General features: G+C 49.1%; 1 protein-coding gene across 2 annotated transcripts; it reads right to left on the bottom strand.

Annotated features, from left to right (window-relative positions):
• Positions 1-209: 209 nt before the first annotated feature.
• Cilp (cartilage intermediate layer protein) lies at positions 210-16,907 on the bottom strand. Of its 2 annotated transcripts, XM_057767304.1 has the most exons (9): positions 16,781-16,907; positions 14,977-15,134; positions 12,599-12,691; positions 11,701-11,970; positions 9,200-9,379; positions 8,042-8,356; positions 7,123-7,231; positions 6,140-6,297; positions 210-2,896 (listed from the first exon to the last, which is right to left on the bottom strand). In XM_057767304.1, exons 2-9 carry the CDS (start codon positions 15,035-15,037, stop codon positions 516-518), a joined length of 3,567 nt encoding a protein of 1,188 aa, XP_057623287.1. In that variant the 5' UTR covers positions 15,038-15,134; positions 16,781-16,907; the 3' UTR covers positions 210-515. The 2 variants fall into 2 exon arrangements, with proteins under 2 accessions (XP_057623287.1, XP_057623288.1); XM_057767305.1 differs by lacking the exon at positions 11,701-11,970.
• Between the last annotated feature and the right edge of the window lie 147 nt (positions 16,908-17,054).

The raw sequence follows: 17,054 nt of genomic DNA, 5'->3' as shown, positions 1-17,054 counted from the left end.
GCACTCCTTTAATCCCAGCCCTCAGGAGGCAGAGGCAGGTGGATCTTGGTGAGTTCAAGGCCAGCCTGGTCTACAGAGTGAGTTCCAGGACAGCCAAGGCTACACAGAGAAACCTTGTCCTTTGAAAAACCGGAAAAAAAAAAAAAAGAAAGACAAAAAGAAAAGCATTTTGTGGAACATGGCCCAGCAATATGCTTTCTATACTCATTTGCTTCTCAGTATTAGATAAACATTAGTGCAGAGGTTGACAAAACCATACAAAAAGAAGTGTGTTTGCAGTCAGAGCAGAAACGAACGGCCCAAGCTGCAGGAGTCTACCAAGTCCTTTTGTTTCTTTTTAAAAAGGAATCTTTATTTTGTCATTTTGGGGGCCATGTGCCAGCCGGTATCACAAGATAAGGACAATAAGTAAAGGCACACAGAAGCAAGCTGCACCAAACAGATCTGTTTAAATTAACAAGTGACAACCGTTGTCACATGAGGTGGACAGAGAGAACTATGAAGAACCCCAACATTTAGTTGCTCAGAGGTTGCTGACCAACCCCAGAATATCTCAGGGGGGCCACTTCTCCACGCCGGCGCTGGCCACCCCTGCTTGCCCGCTGTTGCCTCACGGACGGAACTCTTCCTTGGGCGGTGCCTGCAGCTGGGGACCTAGCTGGGGACCTGGCCGATGCGCTTTGGAGGTACTGGAAGGCACTCTGGCGGCCTACCTGCCTCTCTGCACAGTTAAAGGTCAGGGCAACTCCCACATTGCTCTTCATGATTCTGGAGGAGCCATCGGAAGTACCATCAAAGCAGCGGCCAAGGGCAATCTCTTTAGCTGTACGAGGGTCCTGGTCAGTGACAGTGTAGATACCATAATTGTGGCCCAGAGGGTCCAGGGGTGCCAGCATGGTGTACTCACTGGTGTCATTGTTGACTGCTAGGGGAAGATGGTTGACCAGATACTCATGCAGCATAGAGTTAACACTGGCTCGGTGGCAGCTGCCCTGGGGGATGACCTTTACTAATGTGCGGTCTACACGGTCTTGGTCATAGAGCATTCCACTGCACTTGAACTCCAAGCAGGCAGATGAGACATTTGGCTGGTCTCTGTCCCGAGTACTCTTCACATCTCGGATCCCATAGAGCTTTCCCACAGTCTGCCGGTGCGTGCCCCCCATGTTGCGGGATCGTACATTCACCTCTAGGGGCCCCACGATCTTTACCTTAATGTAGCAGGCCCTGAACTCCATTGGCTTGGGCCACCATGCCAGGTAGTCTTCAGTCCAGCTCATGGGATCATCTTCATTGAAAGGAACTGTGTTGTAGTCATAGCGATCCCCCTCAATCTGATAGAACCGGAAGTGGGGTGCACTGGGCGGTGCCTCTTCACATGCCCGAAGGTTCTCAAAAGCGTAGATGGGCCCATTGCTCTCTTCAGCTGAGTTGGGCCTTGGCTTGGCCATATTGATTTGGAAAGCCGTCTTTTTAACACGTGGATCCTCATGGTCTGTCCGACGGTATTTAAGTTTGTTGAGGTAGGGCTGAGGGACACCGATGGCATTTGGGTTGAATTTAGGAGAAGACTCGACCGCCTCTAGTTCTTCTCCAGAAAGGCTTGCCAAGACATAGACAGAGTAAGCGTCGGGGGACTGGTCATCGCAGAAGGCAGGCAGGCAGGCCCCATTGGGGCCGGTGATGACACTGTCAAATCGGCCCCAGGCCCTGGGGTTAGATGAGAAGCCACTTTTGGGCTCCAGGTTGATCACCGAGACTACAACCCCCTGGATTTGCTCACTAGGCAAGAACCTCTCACTCCGGTAAGTCCTCACCTTGATGAAGCACCTTCGACTTTCAGGGACATCCAGGTTAAAGAGCCTTCTCTCACGGATCTCCATGTTGCCCACTAGAAAGGTCCTCTCTTCCCTCTTGTTCCTCCTCTGGCTTTCAAATTTGAAATCGCCTTCCTCTTCCCACAGTCCTGTGTCTGGGTTGAGCGACCAGAGTTTCATGGCTGACACATGCTCTGGCATCTTCACCTGGTTCGAGTCAAGGTGGACCTTCACCTTACCAGTATTCAGTGACTCAGAAGTGGCCTCATCCCTGAAGTCCACCGAGAACATACCATATGTTCGAAGGGGAAAGGTGTCTCCTTCATCATTGATGAAGTTCAGGTCACTCTGGGCAGCTGTGGCCGTGGATATATTCCGAGGATCCAGGAAGGTCACGCTGGCCTTCACCTTTCCTGTGAAAGGCTCCCCATTCTGCCTATAGAAACTTTTGGATGGAATCTCCAGTTCAGCCACAGGGTCTTCACCGACCACCTCTCCCAGGGGGATGATATTGGTTTCCATGGCTTCCAACGTGATGGGCTCTTTCCGCCGAAGCATCTTGATCTCATGGAACACGGCACTCCCCTTTTTGTTGAAGGGCAGCACTTTGGTAGTGTTGACAAACTTCTGCAGCCTGTCCACAAATGTGAGCACCAGTCTCTCTGTATCCTGGGGGATGTGGAGGGTGAACGTGCCCTTGTAGCCAGTCATGCTCACACGGTTATTCCCCATGTACACATGGCCAAAGCGCATGGGCTCCCCATTGTCAGCAGCACTGACTCGGCCCCTAACGATGCTCCGTGTCTCTGTACACCGCTGGCAGCTGCACTCCATGGCCACTTTGGTGGGCAGCGTGTACCCACTGCACTGGATCTCTCTTTCCTCTGTTCTGGAGATGCCACAGCAGTTCTCCACGGCATCCCGGCACCGGATCCCGTTGTCTTGCTGCCCTGCACAGGTCTTGACTGGGCAGCGGCCTACATCATAATAGTAGGAGTTGGTGGCATTCTGGAAGCAGTCGTGGGGCAGCCGGATAAGGTAGCTCTCAGGGATTGGGTTGCAAGGACTCTCATCATGTGCTAAAGAAGAAATGGTATAGATATTAAAGTACAAATTCATGTCTGACACAGAGTACTTCAGCTCAGTGTGATCTCTTTCTCTTCCTTTCTCTCCTCTCTCAATTTTGTTTTTGTTTTGTTGAGATGGGGTCTCACAGAGCCCAAGCTGGGCTCAAACTTGTGCTGTAGCCTAGGATCATCTTAAACTCATGATCCTCCTGCCTCTACCACCCAGGAGCTGGAATTACCAAGTATGTGCCTCTGAGCCATCTTGGTGTGTGTGTGTGTTTGCAAATGTGTGCTTCCAAGCCATCTTGACGTGCATGTGCATGTTTGTGTTTGTGAGTGTGTGCCTCTAAGACAGCTTGATTGTGTGTGTGTGTGTAGTGGGGACTGACCCCCGTGCCTTGTGTATGCTACACAATTGCTTTATCACTAAGCCACATCCTTTCCTTTCTAGTTTTCAAAGGACTTATGTATCTGCAACTCTGACTCTCATAGAACTTTCTTGGGGGTCTGGGGCCGCTACTACTGACCCTGTTTTGTTTGTTTGTTTGTTTGTTTGTTTCGAGACAGGGATTCTCTGTAGCTTTGGTGCCTGTCCTGGAACTAGCTCTTGTAGACCAGGCTGGCCTCGAACTCACAGAGATCTGCCTGCCTCTGCCTCCCAAGTGCTGGGATTCTGACCCTGTTTTATACATGCACGGGGAACAATAGTTACTGAGGTCGGTAGAATAGCAGTTCTCAATGGAGGGATCTTGAAAATGTGTGAAGGTGTTTTGAGATTATCAGCGAAACTGGAGGTGTTGCTGGCATATAAGAGAAAGGAGCTGTTCATGACCCGTGTCTTGCAGTGCCTGGGCACTCTCTACATCCTCAGTGATTTTCACACATCCCAGGAAACATTTGTGTAAGTAGAAACCCTGTTTTTGTTTTTTTATTTTGAATACATGGATGTTTTGCCTGTGTGTATCTATGCCTACAGAGGCCAAAAGACTGTCCACGGAGGCCAGAATGATGGCATCGGATCCCCTGGAACTGGAGTTACAAATGGTTTTAAGTTACCATGTAGTAATAGAGCCTGGGTCCTGTGGAGAGTAGCCAGTGCTTTTAACCACTGAGCCATCTCTGTAGCCCCAGAAACCCTGTTTTAACTGGGCATGGTGATACACACTTATAATCCTAGTACTTGGGAGGTGAAGACAGAAGGATCATAAATTCAAGGCCATTCTTGGCCATATAATAGGTTTGAGGCCAGCCTGGGCTATATAAAACCTTGTCTCAAAAAACAAATAACAAAACAAACAAGCCTTGTTTAAAGTAATGGGAGTCTGGTGCGGCTGTCATACACTGGAGTCCTCAATACTGGAGTCCGTACCACATGACCCAATCTAAGACTCCACTTCCCTTAGCTTGGACCAGTGCCCCAAACTGTTTATCAGTTGAGCAAAACAATGTCTTTGTAACAGTAGCATTCAAGGACTGAACTACCAGGACGCCACCTCTGTACCCATCAACCCTTATCGGTCACATTCATGGTCGCTCTTGAGTAAACACAAAGATAAACTCTCTTAGTTTATCTTTCTAGTTATTGTGCCAAAGCTTTTAGCTACTGACATAGTTCTATTTTGCATTAATACTGTTTTCTCTTTAGTTCCCTTTATGTTAAACTTAAAGCAACGTACACATATCTTAGGAAAGAACGTGCAGTTGTTATCTGGAAACTGAATAATGAAGAATCATGAAAGGACCACTGTGCTGACAGGGTGTGTAGCCGTGATGGTTGACACACTTCATGCCTCCTCCGCTAAGGCCCTTTGCCATGTCTGATCTGAGGTCTGTTGCTCAATTTTCTTAGAGTCTGTGAAATAGTCCATAATTCTTCCAATGAATTTTCATTTCCTCTGCTTTGTTTTGTTTTGTTTAGGCCAATTCCTAAGATCTCCTCTTCCCCCACTTTCCAAGGACAGGCTTCATAGACCTTGGGCCTGAAGTCTTTTCCCCTCCAGTTTTCTTCTAGAAGCCAGCCTTTTTTTTTTTTTTTTTTTTTTTTTTTTTTTGGTTTTTCGAGACAGGGTTTCTCTGTGGTTTTGGAGCCTGTCCTGGAACTAGCTCTTGTAGACCAGGCTGGTCTCGAACTCACAGAGATTCGCCTGCCTCTGCCTCCCGAGTGCTGGGATTAAAGGCGTGCGCCACCACCGGAAGCCAGCCTTTTGTATAACGCATTCTCAGCTCCCCGCTTCTGTAGCCCCGCGATCGGTAACACTTCTCCCTCCACACACACTGCCCTTCATGATCCTCGAAGATCAGGACTTTCCAACCTTCACTGCAAAGCAGGGTGAAGTAAGAAGCTTTGAAGTCAGCATGCCCGGGTCATATCTCAGACTCTTGGGGGTCATTGCAGAATATCAGTTTGGGGGCTTAATTTTGGGGGAGGGCTGGCTTTTTGAGATAGGGTCTCATATAGTCAAAGCTAGCCTTGAACCCACTGTGTAAGAGAAGATGACCTTAGACTCCTGATCCTCCCTCTACCTACCAAACGCTGGGAATGCATGCATATTATTATGCACCTGGAAGGTGTCTAATTCTATCTAATAGGGCCTGGGTTTCTATTTTAGCTACATTTTTAAAAATGAATTTCAGGGGCTGGAGAGATGGCTCATAGGTTAAGAGCATTGCCTCCTTTTCCAAAGGTCCTGAGTTCAATTCCCAGCAACCACATGGTGGCTCACAACCATCTGTAATGGGGTCTGGTGTCCTCTTATGGCCTGCAGGCATATACACAGACAGAATATTGTATACATAATAAATAAATAAAATAAAATGAATTCAGGGGCAAGTTGACAGAATCTCATGTAGCCAAAGCTATCTCAGATTCACTATATAGCTGCCGCTGACCCTAACCTGTCCCCCTACTTTCATCTTCTGGGTTTTTGTAGTCCTGGGGACTGAACCAAGGGCTTCATTTGTGCTAGACAAGTGCTCTGCCAAGTGACATCCCCAGGACCTGCATATTTTTGTCTTGATTGAACTTTATTTACATTTCTACACACACACACACACACACACACACACATACACACACACACACCCCTCAAAATGATGGTTCTGTGATAGTAAGACGTAGCTCAGCACTGTATCCCAGACGGCCTGGCACTGTGCACATCTTTGCAAACCCCAAGCTTTTCCTGACTAGTGATGTTGACTGGAGTGCTCAGCCAGCCTGTTACAGATCCAGGACCCTTGCGACCCACACGGGCTTACCAATGACCATCAGCTGGGCGACCTTGGACTTCACAGCCCCAGCATCACTCTGTGCCTTACAGAAATACTCCCCTGCCTGGTCCTGCCGCAGATTCCTCAGCACCAGCTTGCTTTCGTGCTTGTAGAGAGAGGGATCCAGCAATGTGTTGTTGTGGTACCTGTAAGGATGCAGAGAAGGAGCCGCAGCAGGTCATGGGAGGGAAGGTACACCTGAAGATGTGCCAAGTAGCGAATTGGAGATGGTTCACTTTCACGTGGCCTGCCCAAGAGCACCTGATTGGCTGGGAGTTGAGAAACTGCTTTGAAGCCCCAGTCCCACCTCTTAATTGATGGGGACTCTTTAGACAACTCCTCTCAGCTCTCTGGAGTACAGCTTCCTGCTCTCCAGCTGACTTCCCAGAACCGTTGGCATTCTGTACAAGCTAGTGGCTCTAAGTGCTCATTGGAGGGTAAAGAACTCACTCCCAGCTCTGGGGATTCTGACCTTGCTAGGGGAAGCAAGACCGAGGAATATTGCTGATTGGCCTAAGAACATGCGTGTTAGTACCCTAAGGTCAAGAGACATTTTGGAGCTGGGGATAGTGGCACATGCCTTTAATCTTAGCACTTGGAAGGCAGAGGTAGGCGAATCTCTGAATTTTAGCCTGCTTGGTCTACAGAGCGAGTTCCAGGAAAACCAGGGCTACAGAGAGAAACCCTATCTCAGAGAGACAGACAGACAGACAGACAGACAGACAGACAGACAGACAGACAGACAGAGAAAGAGATATTTTGGGAGAATGAGCTGAACTTTGAGGCATAAGAGGACTGGCTGGTTGTCTGGCAGCCTCCACCCTGCGGGCCCCACTTGTAAATGCCATCATTCAGATTCTGCACTAGTCACCCACGGCTCCCTTTATCAGCCATGGCTACTGTTAGAGACACAAGGCAAGCAAGCTCTGATTTCTAAGAGAGCTGGGTAGGGCAGCCAGCAGAATACTCACCAGAAGTACTTGTCAGGACTGGGTTTCCCTGTGGCCTTGCAACACAAGGACACACTCTCCCCGGCCCGTCGTGCTTTCGTCTCAGGGTTCATGACAATGTATGGAGTCTCTGGGAAAGAAGATGAGAAACGGTGTCTGGGTTTCTTGTTTTGTGACAGACTCTAGAGAGCCCTGCTTCCCCGGTGTCTTCCATGATATTGAAAGTGTATGGTTTTATTCTATCCCCTGCCAGTCTCCAGTGCTCCCCTAACACCCAAAGGAACTGATCCCCAGAGGATTCCCCTCCTCCACCCTCTCCAACTGGGGCCTGCTCCCACAAACTTCTCTGGTAGCATCTGGAGGGGACAATGGAGAATTCAGTGGACCTCACACCAGCCACACTCTAAGTGCTGCAAAGACAGAACTAATGGCCCCACCCCCACTCATGCATTATTCATGATCTCCTGCCCCCCCCCAGCAAAACCTTTCTCTCTCTCTCTTTCTTTCTTTCTTTCTTTCTTTCTTTCTTTCTTTCTTTCTTTCTTTCTTTCTTCCTTTTTCCATTATTCTACACCATTTCTGAGCTTTTCAAGCTTCTCTCTGACCTGCAGGTAAAACCTTTGTGGTAATTGACTATTTTAAACAAGGTGGTCAGAGACGTCCTCATGCCTGGGGTGCTGGACCTACCAAAATCTAGGAGAACACTCTGTATTGAGTCACACAACAAGTGCAAAAGCCCTGAGGCAGGGATGGGTCTGTATTTGGGAAGCAGACAAAAAATCCATTGTGGCTTTAAGACATTGATTCTGCATAGCGAGAATTTTAAAAGAAGAAAGATTAGGGAAAGCTAGAGGATACAGGGCCTGTGGGTTTCACACCGTGTGAGCCGGGAAAGGAGCTTTCAACCTTGAACCCCTCCTGCCACAGGGCCCTCGGTCACCTGCCCTCACGAACTCTGCATTGATGGTGGCTGACTTCAGGCCAGTCTTAGGCATCGTGAGCACAATTGGAGCAAACTTGGTCTTGGTGATTTTCAGGATGCTCTTGCCGTCAGGACACAAGCCGGGAACTTGGAACCTCCCTAAGCTGTCTGTCCGGGTCAACATCTTTGGTGCCTTGGCCAACAGGTAGACAGTGGCCCCTGGAGCTGGGGCACCTCCAGGGAGGGAGATGGCCCCATAAAGCATGAAGTCCTGGCACATGCAGGCGTCGCAGTCAGCATTCACCTGGCCCATGGGACAGGTCAGGTCACAGGCTGTGGGACAAGGAGCCAATCAGCAGAGCTTTATGGATTCTGACCCATCTTCACCCCATCCCAGCCTGACTGTTCACACATATTTCTTTCCTTCTTTGGCCTTTCTTAACCCTTCTAGCCCTGCCTGGACAACTAATTCCTATCTACCCTTCAGATTTAGCCCAGGAAACGACGTCCTCTTCCTTCCTTCCTTCCTTTCTTCCTTCCTTCCTTCCTTCCTTCCTTTCTTCCTTCCTTCCTTCCTTCCTTCTCTTTCTTCGTTCCTTCCTTCCTTTTTTTTTTTTTTGTGTGTGTGTGTGTGTGTGTGTGTGTGTGTGTGTGTGTAGGATTAAACACAGGGTTTCTCTATATAGTCCTGGCTGTCCTTGTAGACCAGGTTGGTCTTGAACTCAGACATCCATCTGCCTCTGCCTCCCAAGTGCTGGGATTAAAGGCATGCACCATCACTGCCCAGTTGATTTCTTTTTTTAAATTTATTTCTTTTAATTTTATGTGCCTTGGTGTTTTGCCTACATGAATATCTATGGGAGGGTGTCAGATCTTGGAGTTACAGACAATTGTGGGCTGCCACTTGGTTGCTGAGAATTGAATCAGGATCTTCTGGAAGAGCAGCCAGTGCTCTTCACCACTGAGCCGTCTCCCCAGCACCCCCCACCATCTGATTTCTTAAGCTGTGATCATTGACAATGCCCTGTGTTCACAGCTGTCCTGTACGTCTCCCATCAGAGCAGCTGACATGCTCAGTTAGTGGTAGACTCAGTCACACACTGACCCTCTAGCCCGTCCTTCAGGCTATTTCAGCTTCACCAACACAGAGGGCCAGTGCCCAGAGGGGGCAGGTACCTGTGCAGGCCGGACTCACACAGAGCTGGCCTTCCTCGGAGGCCTCACTGCACAGTGACACTGTCTGTGCCAAGCAGGTGCGGGTACGGGTCTGGACCCCAGTGTGACCACAGGCAGCTGAGCACTTGCTCCAGGGAGACCAAGGACTCCAGATGCGCTCAGAATCTCGTCGCAAGGACCCTGTAAGATGAGAGCAGGAGAAGTCATTCCCCTTTCCAGGGGATTGGGTCAGGAAGTCTGACCCCAATGCTGTTTCTTCTCTGCTGAGGGAGCATAGGTCCCTATTGGCATCATAAATCTCACTGATACGTCTATTTATTTCAATGAATTAATAATAATTTTGAGACACTCTCATGTAACTGAGACTGGCCACCAATGTCTGATCTTCCTGCCTCTACCTTCTGAGTGCTGCAATTGTAAGGAAGCAGGCTACCGCTTGTCCAGTTTCGGTGTTACTGGAGATGAAACCTATTGCTTCATAGATGCTAAGCTAGCATTTGACCAACTGAGCTACATCCCAGCCCTATAATAATTTTTTATCCAAATAAGGGAAGTCAAAAGTCTTGAGGAAGTAGTGTCTCTGACTTGCACAGGGGTAACATATGGGTGAAAGGTTTCTGGGTTTTGTTGGTTGGTTGGTTGGTTTTGGCCCAGCACTGTTGCCTTAGGATCTCTGTTATCAGCAGGCCAACATCCTCCACTAGTGTGAAAACAACCACATGCTCCCTGCAGACAGGCTCCCTGGGAATTCAGGGCCTGTAGTTCACAATGACCTGGATAGCCAGACTCCTGGATAGCCTACCTCCTCACCTCTCTTCTGCGAGGCTCAGCCCTTGCTAAAGAGACTAGCTGGTCTCCCAAGACCATAAAACCGTCATAGCATCAGGGTCTGTGGCATCAGTCTGTATCGACAGGTAGAGCCCGAGGGGCAGGGTACCCATACAGAGTGCAGGCCTGCAGCAGATCACTTAATATCTGTACTCCCCAGTGCATGGACGGAAAGGCATATAAAGAACACAGATTCCGCAGACATGGACATAGTTCAAATCCCTGTGTAGCACTGAGCTGTGTAGCTAGTAGACTAACTAGACTGCCCAAAGCCTTGCATATCCTGTTGAGATAGCAATCCCTCAAAGGTCAGCTGTCAAGGCTGGATAATGAGGGTAGTCAGCATCTTGAACACAAACATTGTAGCCACAGTTGACATTTAGCTCAACTACTTCTTTCATTATCTCGTGTAAGCTTCATCGAAGCCCTCAGGAATGGAGGGACACACCTATAATCCCAGCACTTGGAGGCCTGAGTCCGAAGATTATACGGGCTACTTTGAGCTACATAGTAAGTTTGAGCAGTATAAACTATGCAGTGAGACTTTATATCAAAACTTATAAAAAAAGAAATTAAAAACTTTTAAACCCTAAAGATACACTGTTACTCTTATTCCACATATAAGAGGCCAGTAGCTGTAATCCCCAAACAAGAGGATCATGGGTTCAAGGCCAGCCTGGGTCCCAGATCCAATTTATGAAGAGTCTCTCAAAACAAAAATACAGAAAATTTTTTTAAGAGGACTAGGAATGTAGCTCTGTGAAAGAGGACTTAACTAGTATATGAGGGGCCCTACATCCAATTCCTAACTCTGAAAAACATGTGAGAACATAAGACTAAGAAACTCAGAATCTCGTCTAAAATACACACACGGATGCAGCTGGGCATAGAAGCACATGACTGCAACCCCAATGGAAAGAGGCAGGAAAATCAGGAAGTTCAAGGATAGCCTGGGCTACATAATGTTTTCCAGGCCAACTAAGGCTAGACCCTCATGTTCCCCCTCAAAAAAAGGAGGAGGAGGAGGAAAGAGAGCTGGGGGATATAGCTCATAGAATGCTTGCCACATATAAGGCTGTGGGTTCGAGACTCAGCCCCCCAGCACTCGGGAAGTGGCGCCAGCAGAAGGATCTGAAGTTCAAGGTCATTCGAAGCTACTTAGGAAGTTCAAGGCCAGCCTGGGCTATGTGAATACAGTTGCTCTAGGCTCCTTTTCATATATTTATAATCCCAGCTACTTGGGACAGAGGCAGGAAAATCACAAGTGTAAGACCTCCCTGGGCATCTTAGTGAAACCCTACCTCATTCCTTAAAAATAAATAAAAGAGCAGAAGGCCGGAGATGTAGCTCAGTAGTAGAGGCCTCTAACATAATGTCCTAGATCCAATCCACAGTACCCCCAAAATAAGTAATGGAGAAATAAACAGCACAGTTATACATAGTAAGCTAGAGATTCAAACCCCAGAAGTTAGACCCCAAGCGCCATCTTCCCTCCTGAGTCACTGGAAGTGAACCCAACAGGTTGGCTGGGACAGATCTGGGGCTCTTATCACATTAATGACACTCAGTGGCTGTTAAGAGACTGGAGGTATATACAGGCATGTGCTATTCAGATCCTGGCCTCTCCTGTGCCAAGGCTGCTGAGAGGAAGGACTGGGGCCATTCAGACTCACCTGGTGGGCAGAGGAAGCGCACTGTATAATTGGAGCAGTTCTGGCCTGGTCTCTGTTCCCTGTTGAGGCACCAGAAGCCCTCACGGGGACTGCCATGAACCACCTGGCCAGTGCTGCCCGCAGGCATCCAGTCAGTGGTCCGGGCCTCTAGCCGCAGGGGACGGGCACACACACGCTCCCCATAGTAGAAGCGAATAGCATCCAATCGCTCATAGTCACCCTGCCCACCTGGGTGGTCGATGTTAAACCAAGTTGTCCACTCACCAGGACCTGAGAGACAGAGCCAGGTTGAGGAGGAACCATCCCTGAATAGCAGGCGAACTCCAGTTAGCCTTTCCTGATGCATCCCTGAGAACCCTCCCCTTGTTTCTGTTCAATCTCCATTTCCCACCCCTACCCAGTCCCTTATTTCACCAGCAATTCTTCAGTCCCTTCTGTGCCTCATAATGTGGAGCCCTCCATTCCAGCTTCATCAGCCTGGTGGACCATGCTAGGGACTTTCTTGTCCAACCTCTCTTTCTCCCACTCTGTCCCTTTCTAACACTGTAGATGGGGTAAAGTCTTCTCCATGTGGCTTGGACCACAGCATTCTCTGGCACAAAACATCTCTTAGCAAAGCACTTAGGATATCGGTGAGACTCCTGTGCAATTTCTCTACCCTCGTCTACCTGTTTTGTCCCCACCAGCTCTAGCATGTTAGCACCCCATTTCTGGAATACATCAGGCAGCTTCCTGACTCTGAACTTTCTTGTGCTGCACTCCCCTGCCCGGAGAGAGCAGCCAAGTGTCTTGTTATAGTTTCCACAGAACCCTAACATCCTCCCCAGGCTGCAGAGACTGACCTAGCAAGCTCAGTGAGGACCCCGTCCCGACCCTCCCTGCTCCAATGGAGACTCACTGTCCGGGGAGTCAGCCGGCTTGGCAAAGGTGTTGGAGGTCCTCTTCACAGGCCGGACTCTTCTCACTGACTGGGTAAGCATCGTCTGCCTCCCTGCATAACAGAAGAAGAAGAGAAGCCAGGGCTCCCAGGGTTTGGAGATGCAGAGCTGGTCTGGAGAAATGGGGACAGCCTGAACCCTGAGCATGGCTCCAAATCCCCAGGCTGTGCCACTCACTACTGTGAAAGCCCAAAGGCTTTATTTCTCAGCCTGTTTCCCACAAAACACACAGCTTGCCCAACAAATGACAGTTCCCTTTCCAGTCTTGTTCTAGAAATGGAGGAGCAGCTAGACTTGGTGGTACACACTTGTTAATCTCAGCACCCAAGAAGTGGAGGCAGGAGGGTCAGAGGTTCAAGGACAGCCTTGTTTATGCGGTAAATTTCTGGCGAGCCTAAGCTACATGAGACCCTGTCTCAAAGAGAAAGAGAAAGAGATGGAGACACTAGGTTTAGAGATGCATGCATTTAATAATCTCAGCACTTGGGAGGCAGAGGGAAGTGGGTCTCTCAAGGCTAGATTGGCCAACCAGGCTATATAGTGAGACCCCATCTCCCACCCCCAACCCCCCAAAAAAAGAAAAAAAAATGAGAAGGGGTCAGAAGGAATGGAAGGGAGACAAGAGAGGCCAATGAGAATCAATTTTATCAAGATATACCACACATGTATGAAAATGACATAAGGAAAATCATTATTATGCATATTTAGTATATACTAATTTAAAATTTTTTTAGGGTTGGAGAGATTACTTGACAGATAAAGGCATTTGCCACTAAGCCTGACACCCTGAGTTCAATCCTCGGGAAAGAGAACAGACTCCCACGTTATTCTCTGACCTCCCCCCACACATACACACAGGAATAATTACATAAATCATTACATAAATAAAAAATTAAAATGGCGTTATCAGATACTTCAGGCAGCTAGTAGGTTGAGACTCCTGCTAGGGAGTCTAGATCAGTCCCAGGGGAGATGGAACCTTATTTTCATTTCCTATAAAAATGGAAACACTAATTTCCCCTTCATAGGGTGCTGCTGGCCCGAGGGTCCCATGAAATGAGACAGCAATATCTCTGGAGAGGGCTGCAGATTCTGTTACTTCCTAACTAACCTTGGATAGACTGTTTAAGCCACTTGAGCTGTCCTCATAAAAAGAGGACAGTAGGAGTTCATTTATAAAATCCTCAGAACAATGCCTAGCATAAATCGTAAGCTATGTTCTGATAAATAAATGTTAGCAAGATATTCTAGCTCAATGCCTGACACAGGGGGAGCCAGTCTCTTTCTCTTGACACGCTGGCACTGAGAGCCACCATCCCGTAAAGGACTCGGTGAACCTACTTGGCCAGGGGTCTTCATTGTTCCGACCACACCCTGAGTATGAGCAGAGGGCCCTCAGGACAGGGGCAGCCTTCTCCAGCCCTTCTCTACACACAGCTGGGTCGAGGGCTCCAGAAGCAGAAGGAGGAAGGCGAGCAGAGGCGAAGGCAATTAACTCCCAGGCAAGGAGCCAAGTCAGAATTCTCTGTGCTGCCTAATTGGGGTGATGGGAGCCCTTTTAATCAACCTAATCTGATTTCGCCTCAAATGGCTGAATGTTAATCATCTTCACAAACAGCAGCTGCCAAGGTGGAAAGGGCGAGGCAGGAGGCGGGCTCACACGGCGCTGGCGCTGTGCAGGAGCTGCCTTTGTTCCCGCATCTGTGGTCACGAGCCTGCCGGGCATGTGAGGGGCTGTGAGCAGTTTTTGCATTAGCAGCGTGATTAGAAATGAGAAGAGGCCAGGGAGATGGGAGAGGGGGGAGTTCTCCGTAGGGGTGCAGACACCTCAGGCAGTCAGCGGCTCCACGGGGCATCTTCTTTCTGATCTTTGGGTCACCTCTGGGAGCAGAGGACAAGGAAACCAGGACAGGTTCTGGTGTGTCCATCAAACTTGGCTTCGGGGTATATAGGAAACTGGGTTTTTAGGGCCAGAAGTATTTTCATGCAACTGAAAACAGACCAGCACCAAACCTGCTTCTGAGAACTCTATGTTTCCCCTGTGACTCCACTCCGCTTTGGCTGTCAGGAAGCTCAGAGCTAAATTTGGTGCACGGGGGCAGAAACTTTCCTAACTTTTTCTTCCTCCCCATGTGTGACTATTCATCCTGGACCTCTGATTCTGTTCTGTGAACTTTAATACTAAGTACGATCTCAGAGTTGAGGTAGAAACAGAGTATAAGCTATCAAACAATCTCAAGTCTTCAGGCCAGGCAGATGTGTAATTGGGTCCCAGAAGAGAAATGACTTCACTGCGGCAGGAAGAAGCTATGGGAGCAAGCTGAGACTTAGTGCGTACCGAGCACAGTGGTGAACTCCAGGACCAGGAAAGAGAGTACCCAGATCTTGATTGCTGCCATCTTTCCCTCAGGTCACGTAGAAATGTCACAGAGAGGTGATGCTGCTTCACCAAGTTGGACCTGTGGGTCCCCAGGGTTGTTTCATAGAGCCAGGGATCTACAAAGAAGCAAAGGAAATCATAATCCACATTTCTGGGTCACTGCTTTTTTGTTTGCTTGCTTGTTTTTGTTTTTTTGTTTTTGAAACATGGTTTCCTGTAGGCCAGGCTGGCCTCAACTTCAGGGTGTACACAAGAATGACCTTGACCTTCTGATTCTCCAGCCTCCATCTTCTGCACACCACCAACCAAACTCCATTCCAAGCTCGAGTCTCGTCTCTTACAGCTCCAGGGTGAAGATAGATAGAATGGAGTCTCACTGAAGTGACATCTGCTTGAACAGCCACACTGAACTGTCTGGGAGATGTGGAAATGTGCCAGGTTCCACAGCAGACAGGCCTTACCGGAGAACAGCGATAAAGAAGGTCCTTGACAGTAAAAGGGGCCTGGCTTCCCTTCAGCAGCTGCTGGGTAACGTACTGACCACTTTCAAGACCCAGGCTTTTGTTCTGCAACCCTTTGACGGGGTACATAGCTTTGAATAGCTTTACCTATGAAGGCCATGCAGTCCTGGCCCCAGCAACAGTAGACCCTCCTACAGGAGACAGGCAGGCTGAGAGTCACCCATGCCTCAGTCGCGCCACCTCCAAGAACACATTCCCAGATGTGCACGGGCCACAGCTGGAACCCATTCTGGCCTGTTTGTTTTCGACCTGGCTAGGAACATCATAGCCAGGAGCCAGCTAAAGAGAACTGGATGGGGTGCATAGTACGAACCCTGGGTTCCCATTAACTGGGAACATAGAGTCAGGGCTGCAGAACTTGGGAGAGGTAAACATGCCCAGACGTAATGTCAAAGAACAGGTATGGTGGCCTGGGCTCCTCTTGGCTGGATATCTTTCCCCCGTAGTAAGAACCAACCCAGAATCCGATCTAAAAAATATCTTCCCTTCCAGCTGCATATGATGACTTATACCTATAATCCCAGCACTTGGGAGACTGGGGCAGGTATGGCTGTGAGCTGGAGGCCAGCCTGGGCTATTACAGTGAGTTCCAGAACAGCCTTAGCTACAGAGCAAGACTTTATTTATTTTTAAAGTTACCTTCAATCACCAAATCCGGTATGAAAAGAAAGGGAAGAAAAACGTCTCCTTTCTGGAAGAAAAGAGACGAACAAATCCACAGCACAGACTGTCTAGCCTTGAAACCTCTGTACCAGTTGGTTCAGGCTATTCCAAGCTCCTGGGCTCTGAGCATGCCTATAAAGCCAGAGCCAGCTCCAAGGTTGTCAGAGAGGCCAGGTTGGCCTGAGGCACCTAGTGGAAAAGCCATTTCCCATCTGGCAGCCAGCAGAGAGTCTCTCTCTATCCCACCATTTCCTCCCAGTAGGCCTGACACTCAGGCTCCCCAACCGATGCTCGCTGGAGCTCCTGGACAGTGCACAGTGGCCGGCCACAGAAGGAAAAGGTACAGAGACCAAGATGGGGCCCTGGGGGGGGGTGTGTGTGTGACTTCAGGTGGGCAGGACCGAGGAAAGACTTGAATAATAAGGGGCAAAAGAGGAGTGTCAAGCAGAAAGGGGGATCTTTTGTGGGAGATGGGGTGGTCAGCCAGCAAAGAAAGAACAAGGAGGTGTCTAGGGATGGGGGTAGGAGCAGAGCCAGGCAGTGAAATATAGGGGTGGGGTAAGAGGGTTGGAGCTCACCGTGTCCTGAATAAGGCTTTTAGCTGGGGGTCCAAGTCTCTTCACCTCTCCAGCCGTCCAGCCGCAGGCCCTTATATAGCACAGCTGGTGGCTCAGCCCGTGGCAGCCAGCCATGGGAAGAAACAAGGAAACCAGATCTGAGCATGAGGCTCCCTCCCTTTCCCCACATCCCCAGCAGCTCACAGGGGCAAGAATTTAGCATCAAGATCCTTGGGGATGTGAGGGCGGAGTGGGGAACGATGCCATCCATGAGTAGTGATGGCCCAAGTGGGCC

The sequence above is a fragment of the Chionomys nivalis genome, chromosome 4 (assembly GCF_950005125.1).
Source record: "Chionomys nivalis chromosome 4, mChiNiv1.1, whole genome shotgun sequence".
Lineage (NCBI taxonomy): Eukaryota > Metazoa > Chordata > Mammalia > Rodentia > Cricetidae > Chionomys > Chionomys nivalis.
The sequence above is the reverse complement of the archived record's forward strand: the minus strand, read 5'-3'. Positions and strand labels throughout refer to the sequence as shown.

Coding starts and splice junctions, on each gene's coding strand:
- Cilp (XM_057767304.1), bottom strand. CDS start 15,037: ATGGCAGCAATCAAGATCTGGGTACTCTCTTTCCTGGTCCTGGAGTTC. Junction 12,692..14,976: donor GGAGTTCACCACTGTGCTCG/GTACGCACTAAG, acceptor TCTGTTATGCAG/GGAGGCAGACGATGCTTACC. Junction 7,232..8,041: donor TGCAGAGTTCGTGAGGGCAG/GTGACCGAGGGC, acceptor CTTCTTTCCCAG/AGACTCCATACATTGTCATG.